Here is an 18,034-nt window from a genome sequence, read left to right as displayed (position 1 = left end):
GATCTGATTAAAATATGTGGGAAGGATGTAGGTTATATACAAACACTATGCAATTTTATAGAAGGGACTTATCCTTGGTGGGGCAGGGAGTGTGGGGTGGGGTTCCTGGAACCAATCCTCCAAGGATACCAAGGGATGACTGTATCTGGAAGTAAATGACTCATATTTGACTAGACTTTGAGTAAAAGAAGTCACAAATTTAAAAATGTTTTGAACTGAATAATAAAAAAAAACACATTATTAAGATTTTTGAGATGTAGCTAAAGCAATGCTAGAGCAATAAAACCAAAAGCTGTTTCTTTGAAAAGATGTAATGAAATTGATAAATCTCTAAACAGAATAATCAAGGGAAAAAAACTAATCAGAGGGAAAAAAAGAGAATACAAAATACCTCTATTAGGAATGAAAAAGAGGATATCACTACAAATTTCTACATTAAGAAGTTAACACCTTTGGTCAATAAATCCAATTACACAAATTACTTAAGAGATACAAATTGCCCAAACTGACACCAAGAAGAAATGAAAATCTGAACAGCTTTATATCTACCCAAGAAAATGAGGTAGATGAAAAGCTCTGGAAAAAAAAGAAAAACCCATACCTAGATGGCTTCACTGGTGAGTTTTAGCAAACATACACAATAGGAATAATACCAATACTGTAAAAGTCTACAAAAAAAGAATTTACAATAACTCTTTCAGGAAATGGAGGAGGAAATAACTGCAAATCCGTATGATGCTAGCATTACCCTGATACCAAGACCAGCTAAAGACATCAAAAGAAGAGAACTACACACCAATATTTCTCACAAGCATAGAGGCAATGATTCTAAATTTTAGCATATCAAATCCAATAATTTATAAAAAGGGCAATAATTCTTAACAAAATAGAATTTATTCATGGAATGCAAAGTTGGTTTAATATCTGAAAATAAATAAGTGCAATTCATCACATTAACAGGGTAAGACAAAAACTATGTTATTTCAATAGATAAAGAGCATTTGACAGAATGCAAAATGCATTCTTGGTTTAAAAAATAACTCTCAGCAATTAGAAAAGAACTTTCTCAGCCTGACAAAGGGAATCAACAAAAATCCACAGCAACATCATACTCAATGGTGAAAAACTGAATGGTTTTCACCTAAGAACAGAAGAAGGCAACTCTCCCACTCTCACAACTTTTACTCAACATTAGACTGAAAATTCTAGCTAGTGCAATAAATTATTACAGGGAAAAAAAGGGATACAGATTGAAGAGGAGGTAGTAAAACTGTCCTTATTTACAGATGACATGATTGTGTACATAGAAAAACCCTATGATATCTACAATAAGCTATTATAATTAATAAGTGAATTTAGCAAAATAGTAGGGTGCAAGATTAGAAACAACGTCAAGATCAAACAAGATAAGGAAAACACTCTTGAAATAATTTTTTTTTTTCATCATAAGAAAAAAAATTCAGTAATCGTGTATGGTGATGGATGTTAACTAGACTTATTGTGGTGATCACTTTGTAATATAAACAAATATTGAGTCATTAGGTTGTACACCTGAAACTAATATAATGTTCTACATCAATTATATTCAATTAAAAAAAAGAACACCTAAATAAGCAAGAAATATAACAAATTCATGGACTGGACAATTCAATATTAAGATGTCAATTTTCCCCAAATGACTTATATATTTAATGTAATTTCAATCAAGCACTAGTAGACTTTTTTTGTAGAAATTAGCAGAACAATTCTAAAATTTATATAAAATGTAAACAACCTAGAATAACCAAAGTAATTTTAAAAAGAAAAAACAAGTTGAAGAATTTAGACTACATGATTTTAAGACTTCTATGGTATAATATTTAGTATGGCAATAGGGTGGTATTAATAAAAGGACATAGATCAATAAAAGATTAATAAATAGATCATAGATCATAGATCATAGATCATAGATCATAAACATAGATCAATAATAGATTAATAAAAGGACAAGATCAATGGAACAGAACAGTATGTCCTGAAATAGACCTAAAAATATACATTCAACTGATGATCAAACAAGGTGCTTAGGCCAATTCATTGGGTAAAGAAGTCTTTTCAACAAATGGTGCCGAAACAACAGATTATCCATATAGAAAAAAATTAACAATTGCCCTTTACTTCACATCATACAAATATTAGCTTGAAATAATCCACAGATCTAAATGTAAGAGCTAAAACTATAAAATTTCTAGAAGACAAAGGAGAAAAATCTTTGCAAGCTTGGAAAGGGTAAAGATTCCTTAGAACCAAGAAGAAAAAAAAATCATAAAAGAAATAATTTATAAATTAGACTTTATCAAATTTTTAAGCTTTTGCTTTTCAAAAGCCATCCTTAAAAAAAAAAAGCCAAGACACAGAAGGGAAGAAAATATTGTTAATATACATTTGAGAAAAGACTGAGAATATTTAACACATGCTTTCATTCATAAGAGAACCTAAAAAAAGGACAAAAAAACCTTCCAGATACTTCACAAAAGACACAAATGACCAATAAGAACACAAAATGATACTAAAACTAATTGGTTTTCAAAGAAATGTAAATTAAAATCACAACAATACACCACCATACACGCACTACAACAGCTAAAATGAAAAAGATTGATAATATTGAGTCTGGGAAAACCTAAGACAGTGAAGATATAAACTCAATCCCAGCTGATTCAATGCAATCCTAATCAAAAATTTAATAAAGGTGTGTATGTATGTGCACATGTGTGCAATGACCTTAAAAAGATAATTTCAAATTTATGTGAAAATGCAAAGGACCAAAATTAGCTAAAACAACCTTAAGAAACAGAAGGTAGAAGAAAAAGTTCTACCAGATATCAAGATTTAAAGCTAAGAACAAAGCCAGAGGTATCATGCTCCCTGCCTTCAGACTATAATATAAACCTACAGTAATCAAAATACCATGGTACTGGCACAAAAATAAGACACCTAGATCAATGGAACAGAATAGAAAGCCCAGAAATAAACCCATGCACCTATGGTCAATTAATCTACAACAGGGAAACAAGAATATACAAGGGAGAAAAGACAGTCTGTTTAATTAAGTGGTGCTGAGAAAATTGGATGGCTACATATAAAAGAATGAGATTATAGCATTTCCTCAAACCATATACAAAGATAAACTCAGAATGGATTAAGGACCTAAATGTAAGACCAGAAACCATAAAATTCCTAGAAGAGAAAACAGGCAGAACACTCTTTGACATAAGTCATAGCAATATTTTTTTTAGATCTGCCTACTAAGGCAAAGGAAATAAATGAAAAAATAAGTGAATGGGACCTAATTAAACCTAAGAGCTTTTGCACAGCTGAGGGAAACCACTGACAAAACAAAAAGACAACCTACTGAGTGGGAGAAAATCATTTGCATATGATGTGACTGATAAGGGATTAACATCCAAAATTTATAAACAGCTCATACAACTCAACATGAAGAAAACAAACAACCCAACTAAAAAATGGGCAGAAGACCTAAATAGACATTTTTCCAAAGAAGACAGAGATGACCAACAGACACATGAAAAAATGCTCAACACTGCTAATTATCAGAGAAATGCAAATCAAAACTACAATGAGGTATCACCTCACTCTGGTCAGAATGGCTATCATCAAAAAGTCTACAAATAATAAATGCTGGAGAGAGTGTGGAGAAAAAGGAAACCTCCTACACTGCTGGTGGGAATGTAAATTGGTAGAGCCACTATGGAGAACAGTATGGAGGTTCCTTAAAAAACTAAAAATAGAGTTACCATGTGATCCTGCAATCCCACTCCTTGGCATATATCTGGAAAAGATGAAAACTAATTCGAAAAGATACATGCACCCCAATGTTCACTGAAGCACTATTTACAATAGCCAAGACATGGAAGCAACCTAAATGTCCACCGACAGATGAATGGATAAAGAAGATGTGGTATATATATATATACATATATATATATACACACACACAATGAAATATTACTCATCCATAAAAAGGAAGTAAATATTGCCACTTGCAGCAACATAAATGGACCTAGAGAATATCACAGTAAGTGAAGTCAGAGAAAGACAAATACTGTATGATATCACTTATATGTGGAATCTAAAAAAAACAAACTAGTGAGTATAATAAAAAAGCAGACTCACACATATAGAGAACAAACTAGTGGTTACCAGTGGAGTGAGAGAAGGCAGGAGGGGCAAAATAGACATAAGGGATTAAGAGATACAACCTACTATGTATAAAATAAATAAGCAACAGGATATATTGTACAGCACAGGGAAATATAGCCATTATTATGTAATAAATTTAAATGAAGTATAATCTGTAAAAATACTGAATCACTATGCTATATACCTGAAACTAATGTAATATTATAAAACCCACTATACTTCAATTAAAAAAAATTTCATAAAGCTATAGTAAATAAAAATATTATTGTGGTCTGGGGACTATATAAAAAGGCAAAAATTGATTATATGTAAAGTCAAAATAGTGACTACTTCATGGGTGTTGGAGGCTAGGAGTGAGAGAACATTACATTCTGGGAGTGAAACACTAGTGGAGGCTTTTGTAAGACTAACAATATTCTATTTCTCAACTTTCTTGTGGTTATGCATGTACTTATGTTTTGTGCTTTTTTTTCTATGTGTATAATTTACAAAAAAAATAACGGGAAAATTGTAAGAAAAAATTAGAATAAAAGTGTTGTAAAAAATAAGAGCTTAGAGATAAATATTTAAAATGTTAACTATGTTGATAACTTTTAAAATATATATATTTCTCAAATTTTCCATAAAGAATAGGAATCCCTTTAATAATCAGAAAAAAATTTATTAAAAATTGCACATCATCTTTCCAGACTTAAAACTTCATTACTTTAGAATAAGTAGGGTAAGAATCAATCAGAATACTGATTTGGAAATCAGAATATGATTTCCTATCAGAATATGATTAGGAAAATTCCTAAATCATAAAATACTTATCGTATTGCTTTAAACTCATAAGGTAACTCAGCCTAGCCTAATCTGATGAAAGAGTACTGCAGGATCTAAATTATGCATGAGTTATTTCAAAATAATTTGTTTTTAAAATAACAAGACATGTAATTTAGCATACATTGGATGATATTTTTGGTTTGCTATGTCTTCATGGGTCTACTCTAATACAACCATGCCTGAATTTGATAAAATTCCTAGTGAAGAAGAATTATGAGAGCTTAACTGAATGGTAGAACTTTTTGTTTTTACCTATAGAAACCTGACCTTCACTGTGTTTGTATCATTATTTTGATTAGAGCAGGGTCAAAAAGTGGGCTGTAATCAGGCCAGACTACAGTTGCTAAATATGACAAGGAAGCATTTAAGCATGTTTAGGAAAAGTACTCTACTTAGTTTACTAATGTAGATCCAGTACCGGGTACAGTGTCTGGTTCAAAGACAGTACTCAAAAACTTCTTGAATGAATACAGATGAGAAAATATGGGGTCAGACTGAAATAAATATATATGACTAGGCATGGTATCAGAACTGATAAAATTTAAGGTGGGAACTTAAAAACTACTTGGATTTTACATTTACGAATCATTTGGCACCAAGTTGCTGGAATACACACATTCTATTGTATTTCCTTTGCTCTACTATTTTATTCTTAAAACAAAACAAAATCCTATTGATGTTCTTAACTGTTCAAAAGATATACATTGTTTGCCATCTGTTTTGGAAATTCTTCTAAATGAGTTTTCTTCACTATTCTTTCCCCACAATGATGATAGTAATAATGATATGCTCCATTTCCAATAATATTAACAGAAATTCAATAGGAGGATTCTCTCAAGGAGGTCTCAATTGCAATGTGGTCTTTTAATCCAATATTTTATTCATAAGTAACAAAAAAATAGATTTGATTATTTACTGTTTGCTAAGTTTACAGTACTAAAAAAAAAGTTTACAAATGAAAGCTTTGTGAAAAATAAAATTTGCTTAAAAGTATGATATTGTCAAAGTTTTTATGTAACAATATGCTCAAAGAAAAACAACAGTAGTGTAAAAATAAATTTAATATAACAAAATCCTTATATGGTTTATGGTTCTCTAAGTGCTTTCACACACATCATTTCATTTGCTTCTCACTATAGTTATGTAGATTACCAGTTCACAGATGAAGAAATGAAGGCTTACATACATTAATGTCATTTGCCTAAAAGTTCAAAAGTAGAAGTCTGGATGTGACCCCATGTTTTCATTTCCTCAAATGTGTTACTCATATATAACATGGAAACATTCACAACTTACATGATTTTCAAATGTGAATTTTTATTACCATTTTCTCACTCATCTAACCCTTCTAGTTTCCTCTGAATCTGCTGCATCTATTTTAAACTAATTTTCTCCCTTTTTTCCTAATACCTCTTTAAATCTGTATATTTTTAAGTCTTTACTAACTCAAGTCCACTTCAAATTTTCTTCTCAACTAGCCATTCAAATTTCTTACTAAATCCCTGAACAGTAATACATAAATTTTAGCAGGTGAGAAAACTGTAGTTAAACGTTCTGTAAAGAATAAACACAAAATGGTGAACTTAAAGTCATTTTCTCATTTATCTGTAGAAATGACTACAATGATTACCTGTGTCCGAGAAGTCGATTTTCCTTTGGTATCAGTAGGAAATTTGCCTTTATTACTAATACGTGCTGCCTGTTCTTTACAGAAATTTATATGTCTATCAGCTGCATTTTCATTAAATCTCCTCTGGCAATATGGACACTGGATATAATCTAAAACAGAAAAAAGCAACATAATACTTGAAATGGGACATAAAGAGTTATAAGTTTTATGAACAGTAACTCAAGACATATAACATAAATAACAATTGCTAAGCAAAAACTCTCATTTTCTTATAACCACCCAACCTGACTTATCTAAACTTAGTAAAGACATTTAAGAAAAAAGTATGCTAGTATATGATAAACTACAATTTTCTCCCAGCTTAGAATTTGAGGGGAAAAAAAAGATAAATCGTCCCTACATAAAAATGAATAAGTAAAGGAAAAATGTTAATTATTTTTTGCTTCTATATTACCATATGTTTTCATCACAAATATATATTTTCATAAGGTAGACTAGGTTAAGTAGTTAATAACACATTACATTAAATAAAAATTTATATAAAATTTTAAAATTTGGGCTCATCTGTTAAAATCTTTCATTTCAATTAGAGGAAAGCTGTCAAGAAATAATTTAATAGACTTTATACAGTTTTATTTTCTCTTAGAGATCCCAACAGATGGAATAAGTAATAAAAATATATCTCCTTAACATAATTAATTCAAATTTAAGAAACAGCAAATGTTGCAGATTATATATTCTCCCCAAATGCAGTATATAGTACAAACAAAACTTCTTACGAAATAAATCTTAAAGTTATCCCAGAAAGAACCAAATTTTATAGCACTGTGAAAGATTTCAACTCTATGAGATACAGAGAAGAAATAAATATAACAACTTAGCAGTGTCAAAAAAAATCTTCAATTTATTTCAACAGGTTTACTTTTTGAGCTGGAGTTTGCCCTTTAGAATTTAACACTCATCTGAATCTCAGAAATTTGTCCTGCTAACTAGTGAAATAGGTCTAAAATCTCTAATAACAAAGAAGTTGTTCTGTCAGGACTAAGCGATCAAAAAATTTCTGAAGTCCAAATTATCCTGAAGAACTGTCCCCCCGCCCCCACTCTGACTTATGTAAACATGAGAAATATAGCTGTGTTGAATAAGATGCAATATACAAATACCTCTAAAACAAAGAGAGAATTCAACTTCATGGGGAAAATTAAGGTAGAAATAGAAGAGACGCAAACCCAAACGGAACATTCCAGACATACTCATAGCATTAAAGTTAATTACTAAGACTCAAACAGGAGTTGGCAAACAAGGACCCATGGGCCAAATCCAGCCTGCCTGCGGCATGTTTCTGGAACACAGCCACATTCATTCATTTACATATTTTCTGTGGCTGATTTCTTGCAACAGTGGCAGAGTTGAGGAGTTGAAACAGAGACCTTATGGACTGCAAAACCTAAGATATTAACTATTGGTCCTTTATAGAAATTGTTTATCAACCTCTCCTCTACAATAAAATGTTATAAAGGATCATGCCTAACTTTCTTTTTACTAAGAAATTAATCCCAACTTAGAATACTAACACAATTTTAATGCAGCTAACTTGTTATATTAAAATAACTACCTCTTGAGGCTACTCCATTAACCACTGTCAAAATGTCAACGGTGCTATTTTAAATCTTTCATTATCTCAATTATCTCATATTTGGTTGCCAGCATCTTGCCTTGCTTTTGGGAACAATAAACAAAAAACTTTTACCCACCCAATGAAGAAAATATAAAAATACATGAATTTAGGGCATAATCTAGGTATATCCATCTATATGGTGGTTACCCCACTAGAACAATACATTTTTAGAAGCAAAATTATGATTTTTTTTTCCCCTTCCCAGATTACAAGATACCAAAGAACCAGGCAACATAATTATCTGAATCTTACTGAATGACTATATTACAATCGACATTATCCATGATTAAAATATTTCCTGGAATATTAACATTTAATATTTACTACAATAATTTTTAAATGATATTAAATGCTTTATAAAGTATTGAGATAAAAAGATAATGTATTTCTATGTTCAACACTGATGTGTCTTTATAAGCCTAAATGCCTGGATTGTCACCATTATTTTATAGGAAAACTTTTAAAGATCATGCTTCATTAGGTTCAATTATTATAAGTTAACTTTAATAATATCTTAAAATTTATAAGAAATCTATCAATACTATCGATATTTTCTTCCCACATGAACAATTTCTGTGAACAATATGACATATACCAGGATCATAAGAAGGTGGAGGAGGGGGAGGAAGTTTGCCACCCTCTTTAAGGGCCTGACCAAGGCCTTTAGCTGCTCTTATGGTGGCTATGAACTCTTCATGCTTTCTTCTCCAATTAGATGGCTTCTTTGGTGGTTCAGGCTGCCAACAAATTAAAAAGACAAACAAAAAACAGTTTCAAAACAATTTTTAATAAATGAAAACTCAAGAAAATGCCATATTATTTTAAATGTTCCCTCATCAGGAGTCCTTAAATGATCTCCCTCCCAAATTTATAATTTTAAAAAGAAACTTTAGGCAACTAAATTATACGCAGTTTTTAAAATACAATTGTAATTGTGACAGACACTGCTAAATTGCTTCCTGTAGGTGTTATAAACACTTAAGCCACCACTAAGAGTGTATTTCCTGATTTTCCCATAGTTTCTCCAACATAGTATGATACTAAACTGGTTTTTTAACTGATTAGAGAGGTGAAAAATAGTTCTCTCTGTGGTTTTAACTGCCTTTCTTCCTATAATGAGTGAGAGCAAACATCTTCTCATATCATAAAGAATCACTTCTATTGTCTTTTCTGTGAACTGTTTATTAGCCTGGTCAACGTATCTACTGGGTTATTGGCCTTTTTTTTTTTTTAACAATTTCTAGTAATTCTTTATAGGAGACTAGCCCCACCCCTCCCCCACAATACATCTCTTTTAACCTTGTTTAAGGGTCTTCCGATATGCAGAATTATTTTTAAATGTAGTTTAACTTACTTCTTCTTTTATAGTCTCCAGATCTGCAGTCAGTTAGCAAGGCCCAACCTCACACTAAGGTAAAATAGAATTTTTCCATGTTTCTACCTAGAACCATTCTTAAATCATTTATTCATTTGGAATTTATCCTGATTTATGACATATGGACTCTATTTTCTGCTTTTTTAACATGGCTATGTGGTTATCTCACCATCCTTTATTAACTTTTCTCCCCAGTGAATTGAGAGAACACCTTTATCATATTCTCTTTGGCATTTGGGTCTATTTCTGAATTCTCTGTTGTACTGTTCTGACTATATGTGTGTCAGTACCCGTATTTTAAATATTGAGATTTTATAATAATATTTTAATATCCACTAAGGTAACCCTACTTTATTCTGCTTTTCTTTCAATCTTTTCTGGTTCTTCTTTTTTTTTTTTAAAGACTGTTTTTATTATGTGTATGCAATTTTAATTTTATTTGTTTATTTATTTTTGGCTGCGCTGGATCCTCGTTTCTGTGCGAGGGCTTTCCCCAGTTGCGGCAAGCGGGGGCCACTCTTCATTGCGGTGCGCGGGCCTCTCACTATCGCGGCCTCTCCCACTGCGGAGCACAGGCTCCAGACGCGCAGGCTCAGTAATTGTGGCTCACGGGCCCAGCTGCTCCGCGGCATGTGGGATCCTCCCAGACCAGGGCTCAAACCCATGTCCCCTGCACTAGCAGGCAGACTCTCAACCACTGCGCCAACAGGGAAGCCCTCTGGTTATTCTTATATGTGTATTTTTCCATATGAACTTTAGATTCAGCTTGTCTATTTTTTTAAACTACATTTTAACTGGAAAAATTAAACGTTACATTCATAAACAACTTAAGGAACTTAAGGACTCTATTTTGCTAAGTCTACCTATCCAAGAATGAGATATATTTCCATTTGAAGAAGTGGTCGTTTGAGTCTTTCAGTGGTTTTTTAAAGTAGTCTTTGTGGAAGTCTTGCACCTTCATTATTAAAAGGTTTATTCCTAAATATTTTGTATTTTGTGTTGTTATTTTATAAGGGTCTTTTAATCATTTTTATATTTCAAGGAGTTGTTTGTTGAAATATGAAACCTGATAATTTCTGTATATTAACATTACATCTCATTACTTCACTGATTTCTCTTCCTGTTTGTAGTAATTTTTCAGTTGATCCTCTTGGGTTTTCCAGGTATATCATCACCTAATAATGATAGTTTTACCCCCTCTTGTCCAATTCCTATGCATCTAATTTCTTGTTATTATTTAACTCTATTGACTAGCACTTACTGTATTGGTTGGAGCTTAATCTTGTTCCTGACTTTAATGGAACTACCTCCAAGTATCTTTCCATTAAACATAATGCTGGCTTGTGTGCTACAAAGAAATTTATTTTGTCATAATGTTGAAATATCTGATTATTCCTATTATGTCTTTGTTTTTTAAATCAAGAATATTATGTTGAGCCAACAAAATCAAAAGATTGTTCTTCAAAAACACTAATAAGGCAAGACTAATCTAGAAAAAAAGAGAAAACAAAAATTACCAAGGAATGGAAAACACTTCTTACAAACATGAGAAAGAAAAGAAGATATTATAAAATAACTTTATGGTAATACATGTGACATTTAAGATGAAATGGATAATATCCTTGACAAACACCACAAAACAGATACCAGAAACAGAAAAATTATATTAGTCTTATATTTATTTTTTTTATTTTTTAAAATGAACCTATTATTAAAAGACCCACAAAGAAAACTCCTGGCCCAGATGCCTTTACTGTTGAGTACTTGCAGACATTTAAGGAAGAAAGAGCACCAATCTTTTAACAACTCTTTCAAAAATAGAAAACAAGAGAACAACCTTCCAACTAGTCCTATGAGAGCAACAAAACTGATGAAAAGAAAAATCACAGGCCACTTTTCTCATGAATATAGATGCAAAAATCTTAACTAAATGAAAGCAGATTTAGATGTTTGAGATGACTGACTCTTTAGAGTTTCTTACTTTATAGTGAGATTCCTGATCACAACATTCATCTGCTCCATAGTGAGTATTACTAATTTTTGCTGCTCTCGTCTACCTTTTCTTCTCGAAGTATTATTATATATATTATTATATTAATGCTTAGCTAATGCTTTTTATTACCCATCATTGAATGAGTTAGGTTTTCCAGGTACAGCTATTTACAAGAGGTTCTGGGAGAAAGGAGCGGCCCAGGGTAGCTTTCTAGGCTACACAAAACAGTTCTCTTCTCTGATGTACCAGATACAGATACAAATAAGGCTTCTGTGTGTGATTACACAGACATTCCTCTTCTGCTTCTCTAAAACAGTATGTGTCCAGGAGGCCTGCTGCTGCCATCCATACTTCCCTCAGTTCTTACACTAACCACTTGCAAAATAGGACACGGCCCTTTTAAAGTGGGCCCCTCACCTTCAGAAAGGGTATTTTCTTTTCCATTAGTGCCTTCTGAGAGCCTCTGCTCAGGCCTCTTCAACTCTCTGTGCCTCTTCTCCCCACTTCCTCCCTCCTGGCTTTTGTCCAGTTTCAGCCAGGCTCATTCCAGTTTCGGCTCATTCCAAGTTCCTGCAGCTCACCCCAGTTACTGCCTTGGCTGCCATAAACAAGAGATATATACTTCCAGATAAGACTCCTCATCTTTAAGGAGTCACCTTTAAGGGTGAGTAGACCCTTCACCTTTAAGGTGGCAGGTTCCCAGATTCTGGGCCATGGGCTCCACAGCAACTTCCTGCCCTTCCTCTATGGGTAGCTTATCCTGGATCTCAGTTGTTCTGGGCAGCTCTAACACATATTTTGTAGTCCCTGGATTATGCCTGCCTTTCTGCAAAAATGGAGCTTGTATTTGCTTTGCTCCGCTCTGCTTGTGACTTTGTAGGAGTTCCTTGATACAAGTAAAGATACTGAGAACTACACCATGATGTTCAAAACCTTCTAACACACTGCTTCTCCAAGCAACATGCATATGACTCACCCAAAGATTTTGTTAAAATGCACGTTCTAATTCAGTATGCTGGGTGGGACCTGAGATTCTGCATTTCTAACAAGTTTCCAAATACTGCTGATGTAACTGCTCTATGGACCACACTTTAAGGAGCAAGAAAACAAAACTACTTAATGTAAAGTAATGGTTTTTACTTTACTTTTTCCTAAAGATTAATTTTTTTAAGCATAGAAACCTCTTCCCTTAAAGAAACAAGATAAATAACATTTACTGAGAGATCACCATGGATAAACTTAATTCCCCTAATAATTCCACAAGATAGATACTACCACTAATACCTCCATTTTACAGACAAACAGAAGTATAGATTAAGTAACTCACCCAACACAACAAAGTAGCAGAGCCAGGGTTAAATCCAGGCGGTCAGAATCTTGAGCCAGCTTTCAAACCCACTATGCTATACCAGGATTTAATTAATTTATCTAAGCTAATTAAAGCTAATACAATCATACATCTGGCAGGTTACCAAGAAAAACTTTAAATAATAATTTATGTACCTTATTCAAGCTTCTCCATCCTTCCCTTAAATATTCATAAACTGAAAAACAAAGATGAACTGGCTTTTCTGTTATCAAAGGATTTTATTAGTAAGATTAATTGCCCCATAGGGAAATGTTTTCCTGTACCACTGGGAAAAGTTATTACCACTGAAAGTAGTTTGTTTCAAAAACCTATTTAAATCAGGTATTCAAATTTTGACTATTACACTGAAATAACTCTTTAAAACTATGTCGGACAAAGCATTTATGTGATTTATTCTTAGCAAATAACATATCATGACAGGTGGTATTAAGGAGAGATTAGCATAGGAGAGTCATTGCTTTTAGTTACAAAGAAAAAAATAAGCTGACAATGACCATATGGAACAATTGAGCAACAGATAAAACTTTTCCCCAGAAAGCATAATAAGATGATAAATGCTGACCAATCAGTCAAGATAATATTTATTATGCTAAGATGTTTGTAACTAACAGCTTTCCTTTTGTATACTACAGGGATCACACTACTGGTAACAGTGTAACATATTGAGACATAAACCTAATTATAGCTGAAGTAATTAATGACTCACAATGAATGTAGGAGGACTTTTCAGTTATTTCCAGCCTATAGCTAAGCAATTGGCTCTCCAATGCTACAAAAACCTCCCTGTAATAGTTGGACAGTACTTTGGTCTCCCTTTTGTTGAAATTCAAAATAAACAAGTTTCTGATCACTTCTAAACTGAGAACATGACACAGAATTCTACTTATTCTTCAATCTTAGTATAACAGATTATTATAATTTTTTCATTACACGTAGCAGCAAGGTTCATACTGTTCACAAGGTCATATAATTACCCTAGGTTTAAGAGGCTTTACTGTTGGAATATCAGTTCCTTCAGCTCTTTGTCTGCTTGAATCAAAAGTCTTCCGTTTTTTAGTGGCAGTTTTCTGGCAAATAGGTCCATGTTTTTTCTGTCAAGATGAGGAAATACAACATGTCATTTCCTTCTTACAAAAAGACTATAAAACTTTAAATTGTTATTTGAGACCAGTTTAAAAACCTGAAAGATGAAATAAATAATAATCCATAAATAAGAAATGTTTTAGCTAAAATTGTTAAAAAATATAGGTAACACATGTTACAAATTATCTTTCTCACAACAAGAAAGTATCGATAAGTACTCTCCCAAAATTTTTTTAAAAGTTATTTAATAGTCTCCTGGTTTTTACACTGCTAAGAATAAGGAAACTAATGTAAGCAAGTCAAAGCTATTGAAGTGGGGAAAAAGTTACCTTTATTACTAAATACTTGAAAATAGATACTAGAAAAAGGAATGTAAATGGAAAACACATTAGCATTAGGATTACAAAAGCTAACATAATAATAATAGTTGGGATTACTCAAGTTAACAAAATAGTAGTTTGTTAACATAGAATATAGGACAAGGTGGTCAGGTTTGTGTCCTTACTCCACTATCATCCCTTCCCCCTCTCTGGAACTCAAATTTTCCACCTTTTTTTTTTAACCAAGGATTTTTCTTGTGCTACCTAGTGTTCCACTCCTACAGTTTTTGGATGGGGGGATGGGGGTTTGTTGTTGCTGTTGCTGTTTTAATATGGCTGCCAGCTCATTCAGTCATTCATATATTCATTTTAAAGACATTACAATGGAAGCTCTCTTAACTGACCTCTAATTAACCTACTGGATAAATAATAATTCTCCTTCCCCTAAATAAAACATGTTGACTAATAACACAGAGGATACTAAATGTTCTTTTTTTCTTTTGTATTTTGATAAACAATGAACCAGTCAGAACTGTTAAACATTATCTGGGAAAATAGGAACCTCAGAACTGGCTGATTCAATGTTATGGAGCCTCTAATATTTTCAATACACAACTGTTTTACATACTTGTTTTTGGATATCGTTCTGACAAACAAACACAGTAACTGTAACTATTAGAATTAAATCTCTTAAATATTAAAAAAAAAAAAAAAAAAGGATGGCTAACGGGCGACTTTCTAGAGATGTCTGTTCTCACATTGCGCTGTATATGTCAAAAGTATGTAGTGCCTGTTCCCAAAACTGATGTATACAAATTGTAGTTGTTATCGTGATTATATCATTTAATTAAATATTAAATAAATACACAAATGAGGGCCAAAAAAAGACAAATTTTTCCCTGTGAAAACTCAGCTTAATGCTTTGAAAATGGTTTGAAAAATAGTTAATTAATAACAACAAAAAAATTGATGAATTAAGCGTGGGCAAGAAAGATTTAAGAAAGAAAGCTGTTAATATTTAAGAGGAGTCTGCAGTCAGATGGACATTGTGGGTCATTAATTCCTCACTGCTTTAAAGAAAAACTGGAAACAATGAGAGGATGCAAAATAAAATGTAGCAAAACTCTAATCAGCAGACCCATTTTCAAAGAAAAATCTTTATTCCACATCAAAATATTAATAAATACATATTTATATTTGAAGTTACATAAGGCATATTGACTTTCTTTTTTTTTTTTTTTTTGTAGTAATAAACCTTTTATTGAAAAAAGAAAAAAGCTTATTAGACTGCTTGACATTCCCTAATTGACTTTCTTATCCTCTATTTAGCTAGAGATTTTATATTAAAATCAGTTAAATGTGCTTCTATTTGTATATACTAAGCATCTAAAGAATGCATAATATATTTTAGGTGCACTTTTAACTAAAATACTTTTTCCTTTGGAATATTTCAAACACACATAAGAATGGACAGAATAGTGTAATTAGCTCCATTTACTCATCCCTGCCTCAACAATTACCAACATTTTACCAATCTTGTTTCATCTATCCCAGCCCCAGAACTTTTTCCTGAAGTTTAAAGAAAATCCCAGACATCATAGCCTTCTTCTTCTTTAAATACATTATTTCTAACAGTATTTCTAAGAGTTTATTTTGGTTTTATTTTTGTTAATAGTCCCACAAAAGGAGAAACACTTTAATAGTTTAACAGAGAGTAGTTTTGAAGACCAATCAAACTCTGAAGGAAAGAGAGCACTCTGGAAGAATGACAAAGATGGAACTGATACTCTTGAGCAATGAATACTAGCCAGTATCTCTTTAAATTATTCCAAAGGTTCTTTCCATTGTCCTGAAGTATTAAACAATTAAAGATCTACCAAATTCCAAAGGAAAAAGGTACTCACTAATGCCACTGCAAAGAATGTTCTTCCACAAATCTTGCAAGGTAACAATTCTCCAACTTGGACACTTCCATTTGCTAAAATCGAAAAGAATGTAGTCAGTATACTCAGTGGCTCAAATTGTGAAACTTCCAAATTTTAATGTCTTCACTTAGTTTCATATGTAAGTTGTCAGTTCTTGTGAAAAATGTCGTGTCATTTTGAAATAAGTAACATCATCAATTAAAATGGGCAGAAGACTTAAAGTTATCAGTGGTCAAAAAGGCAAATGCCAAATACAGAATTCATAATTTAAGGAGAACCAAATTGATAATGTTGGAAATATCTGGTTTTCTTCTATTTTAACCAAATCAATTTGTCATAAGTCTCTTAATTTATAGGCTGTCTCTATTGTAAATTACTGAAGTTTAAAAACCAAATTTATCTGAAGGTTAAATACATTATTTATCTTCAAAGCATTAAAAAATAACATTGGTGGCTAGTGGAATGGAGAAGATGAGTAGGAAAACCCTGAGCTCACCTCCTTCCATGGGCACAACAAACTTACAACTATTTACAGAGCAACTATCATGATGAGAACAACCTAAAGACTAGCAGAAAAGATCTTCCACAACTAAAGATATAAAGAAGGATCCACAATGAGACAAGAGAGGCAGAGACATGGTACAGTCAAGACCCACACCCCCAGGTAGGCGACCCACACCCCCAGGTAGGCTACCCACAAACATGAGGATAATCACAATTGCAGAGGTTTTCCCCAAGGAGCAAGGGGTCCAAGTCCCATTTTGGACTCCCCAACCCGGGGGGTCCTGCAATGAGAAGATGAGACCCAGGGGGCTTACTTTCGGGAGACCCAGAGGGCTGTGGGGAATAAAGACTCCGTTGTTAGAGGGCACACAGAAAATTTACATGCTTCAAGACCCAGGGCAGAAGCAGTCATTTTAAACTGGCTTGGGTCAGACACACATGCTGATCTTGGAGAGCATCCCAGAGAGGAGGAGGCATGTGGGACTCACCCTGGAGACACAGACCCTGATGACAGCCATTTTTTGGAGCTCATTCTACCATGAGGAATGCTCATGCTGGCAAGAAACATTATGGAGTCCTCCCTCTAGCTTTGTAGTGCAAGGACCCAGCCCTACCCACCAGCCAGTCTGCAACAGTCCTTGGGACCCACAGGCCAAGCAGCTAACTGTGGGGGCACAGCTTCACCCAACAGTAGGCTGGCAATGACTACAGGCACCTTGAGTCCCCCAGGGACCCAGCCCTGCCACCAGAGAACCCAGGACCCAGCTCCACCCACCAGAGGGCTGGCACTAACTCCAGAACCTGGCCTCACCCACCAATGGGCAGGCACCAATCACTGGACTCCCTTGGCCCCAGTGCTGCCGATCAGTGGACAGACCATCTGTGAGACACCTTCAGCCAGCCACACCAGGATCCAGCTCTGCCCACCAGTGGACCAGCACTAGCCTTGGGACCCCTAAGCCTTCACAATCAGCCACCTTGTGACCTGGCCCTACCTACCAGCGGCTGTCAGCATCCACAAAGGCAGAGCCTGGCAACCAATCAGACCAGGGGCCATCCATGCCTACTAGACCACAAATAGAAATCAGCCCACCACAACAGAAGGGCCATGAAACCCACATAGGGGACA

General features: G+C 33.6%; 1 protein-coding gene across 2 annotated transcripts in view; it reads right to left on the bottom strand.

Moving 5' to 3' along the window:
* The window catches only part of ZC2HC1A (zinc finger C2HC-type containing 1A), a 59,172-nt gene that overhangs the window by 28,033 nt on the left and 13,105 nt on the right, over nt 1-18,034 (bottom strand). For both annotated transcript variants that reach the window (XM_068526025.1, XM_068526024.1), the window contains exons 2-5: nt 16,381-16,454; nt 14,048-14,164; nt 8,932-9,073; nt 6,659-6,807 (exon numbers count right to left, since the gene is read on the bottom strand). In XM_068526025.1, coding sequence (XP_068382126.1) covers nt 6,659-6,807; nt 8,932-9,073; nt 14,048-14,164; nt 16,381-16,454 — 482 coding nt within the window. The remainder of the gene's footprint in view (nt 1-6,658; nt 6,808-8,931; nt 9,074-14,047; nt 14,165-16,380; nt 16,455-18,034) is intronic.

The sequence above is a fragment of the Eschrichtius robustus genome, chromosome 17 (genome assembly GCF_028021215.1).
Source record: "Eschrichtius robustus isolate mEscRob2 chromosome 17, mEscRob2.pri, whole genome shotgun sequence".
Lineage (NCBI taxonomy): Eukaryota > Metazoa > Chordata > Mammalia > Artiodactyla > Eschrichtiidae > Eschrichtius > Eschrichtius robustus.
This window is presented reverse-complemented; position numbering and strand designations above follow the sequence as displayed.